Consider the following 2,484-nt stretch of genomic DNA (forward strand, 5'->3'; position numbering starts at 1 on the left):
ATGGACATGATGGACAGCTGCCAGTTCTCGCCTTCGGAGTACTTCTATGACGGCTCCTGCATCCCGTCCCCTGAGGGCGAGTTCGGGGACCAGTTTGAGCCTCGAGTGGCTGCCTTCGGGGCGCACAAAGCAGAGCTGCAAGGCTCAGACGAGGACGAGCACGTGCGAGCACCTACGGGCCACCACCAGGCCGGCCACTGCCTCATGTGGGCCTGCAAAGCGTGCAAGAGAAAGTCCACCACCATGGACAGGCGGAAGGCGGCCACCATGCGAGAGAGGAGACGCCTGAAAAAAGTCAACCAGGCTTTCGAGACACTCAAGAGGTGTACCACGACCAACCCCAACCAGAGGCTGCCCAAGGTCGAGATCCTCAGGAATGCCATCCGCTACATCGAGAGCCTGCAGGAGCTGCTGAGGGAGCAGGTGGAGAACTACTACGGCATGCCAGGACAGAGCTGCTCCGAGCCCACCAGCCCCACCTCCAACTGCTCCGATGGCATGGTAAGGGACAGCTCGGGTACCTACCCAGCCCTGCCTATCTTTTTCAAAAATCCTTATATGTCGTTTAAACCAACCACATATTCAATGGTTATTTTGTGGGTGGTTGGGGATGGGGAGGCACGTGCAGCTCCAAGAGAGGCACCACATTTAGAAAGATGCCAGGAACCAGCTGTTGAACAGTTCTTTAATTTGACTTCTTACCAGATTCTAGGTGCACACTGTAGGAGAGAGTTGCCATGTGAGATAGGTGGCTGTGAATGATCAATCACGTTTTCTCCACCGCTCAGTTTCCAAAATATACCATCAGTGGACCCTGCCATACACTAACATCTAAAGACAACTCTCTGAAGCTCCCCCTGCCCCACAGTTTATAACTTCGTGAGGAGATTGAAAGAAATGCATGGGGCCCCAGTCCCTGCTCTGCCCAGGTCTGGCTGGAAGGAGATGTTGATGCATTCTTTACAGAGGGCGTTTGCTCCAACACTGCCAGGTTTTAATGTGTTTTTGCCCTGGGAAAGTGCTCTCTCCCGGTATTAGTGTGGCTTCCTTCTACTCCAATCCATTTTGCATGGTTAACCCAATGCACATTGCTGCTGAATTCACCCCCCTCTTCCCTTCGCTGCTGCTTTCCTCTTCTCCAAGCACAGAGATTGACCTCAGTGCCCTTGCAATTTGGTAAGACTAACCCTTCCTAAATCAAGGCAATGAAGGTGATTGACAGTGGTCAATTTAGGGAGCTAGTGGGCAAGCACTGCCTCACTCTAGAAAGAGAATCTTTTGCCAAGACCTGAAAACGAACTTCTTCCTTTGTGTCTTATATTGCAGCCTGAATGTAACAGCCCTGTCTGGTCCAGAAAGAGCAGCAGTTTTGACAGTATCTACTGTCCTGATGTTCCAAATGGTAAGAATTGATGACATTAGAGAAGTTTAAAGGCAAGTTCAGCTTCACAATTCAGCCTGTCAAATCAGTCCGTCCTTTCTGGTGGTATCGGGAAAGGGAGTGGAAACGATGGTTCTTATGCAGAGTTCTTGGCAGAGCAAATTAGACACATACACACATGGTTTTGAGGTTTTTTTGTTTTGTTTTGGTTTTTTGCTCGATATCTACCTAACAGATACACACGCATGTACTTCTGCTTGAAATAGGTCTAGAGGGCGTTTTCACTCCCAACATTCACCGTCAATGAATTGCTAGATGCTTGAAGATTTCTACATCAGGCTTCTGTGCCTGCCTGACCCCTGGGAGTCAAAGGAGCTGACCTACAGTTTAAAGGGCAATAACATAAGCAAGCCTATGTATTTGGAATTTTTTTTAATGATTTTCTCTTTTTCTTCCTAGTATATGCCACAGATAAAAGCTCCTTATCCAGCCTGGATTGCTTATCCAGCATAGTGGATCGGATCACCAACCCAGAGCACCCTGGACTGCCTCTGCAGGAGCCGGCCTCTCTCTCCCCAGCTGCCGGCACCGCGTCCCAGCCCGCCACTCCAGGGGCCTCCAGTTCAAGGCTAATCTATCATGTGTTATGAACTAAAAATCTAGTTGTGACCAGTTCTGCCAGGAAGGCCCATTACACAGGAGGAAAGATGTCCAAAGAGTCCAAAAGCAAGTCAACATGTATATAAAGATTTCCTTTCAGTTGTAGATTTGTACATATTATCTTGCCACTTTATAAGAAAATGTATTTAAAAACTGACCATTGCCATTAATACTTATTTCTTTTCTTCTCTTCCCTCTCCCCCGCTCCCCGCCACCTTTTTCTTATTCTTTGCTTTAGAACTTACTTCCAATAATATTATTTCTTATAGGGTCAATTTATTGAAGGTAGCTTGTTGCAATGCTTAACTTATATTTTATAAATATTGCTTATCAAAATATCTCTGATATTTAGATCTTTATTTTTTTTCTTCCAGACATTAGAACAACTGCAAATCAGTTACAGAAAAATTTAAATATATTTAACTGTTTTTAATTCTTTAATC

At 46.4% G+C, this 2,484-nt stretch overlaps 1 protein-coding gene across 1 annotated transcript; it reads left to right on the forward strand.

Annotated features, from left to right (window-relative positions):
* On the forward strand, positions 1-2,031 carry MYF5 (myogenic factor 5). Its single transcript, XM_054580158.1, has 3 exons — positions 1-501; positions 1,327-1,402; positions 1,841-2,031. Exons 1-3 carry the CDS (start codon positions 1-3, stop codon positions 2,029-2,031), a joined length of 768 nt encoding a protein of 255 aa, XP_054436133.1.
* The last annotated feature ends 453 nt before the right edge of the window (positions 2,032-2,484 follow it).

The sequence above is a fragment of the Pteronotus mesoamericanus genome, unplaced genomic scaffold (assembly GCF_021234165.1).
Source record: "Pteronotus mesoamericanus isolate MK-2021 breed Mesoamerican mustached bat unplaced genomic scaffold, CSHL_Meso_final contig_56, whole genome shotgun sequence".
Lineage (NCBI taxonomy): Eukaryota > Metazoa > Chordata > Mammalia > Chiroptera > Mormoopidae > Pteronotus > Pteronotus mesoamericanus.

Excerpts from the sequence above, each read along its gene's own strand:
- MYF5 (XM_054580158.1), top strand. The coding sequence starts at position 1 with ATGGACATGATGGACAGCTGCCAGTTCTCGCCTTCGGAGTACTTCTAT. Across the intron at positions 502-1,326 it reads CCAACTGCTCCGATGGCATG|CCTGAATGTAACAGCCCTGT; the intron begins GTAAGGGACAGC and ends CTTATATTGCAG. Across the intron at positions 1,403-1,840 it reads CTGTCCTGATGTTCCAAATG|TATATGCCACAGATAAAAGC; the intron begins GTAAGAATTGAT and ends TTTTCTTCCTAG.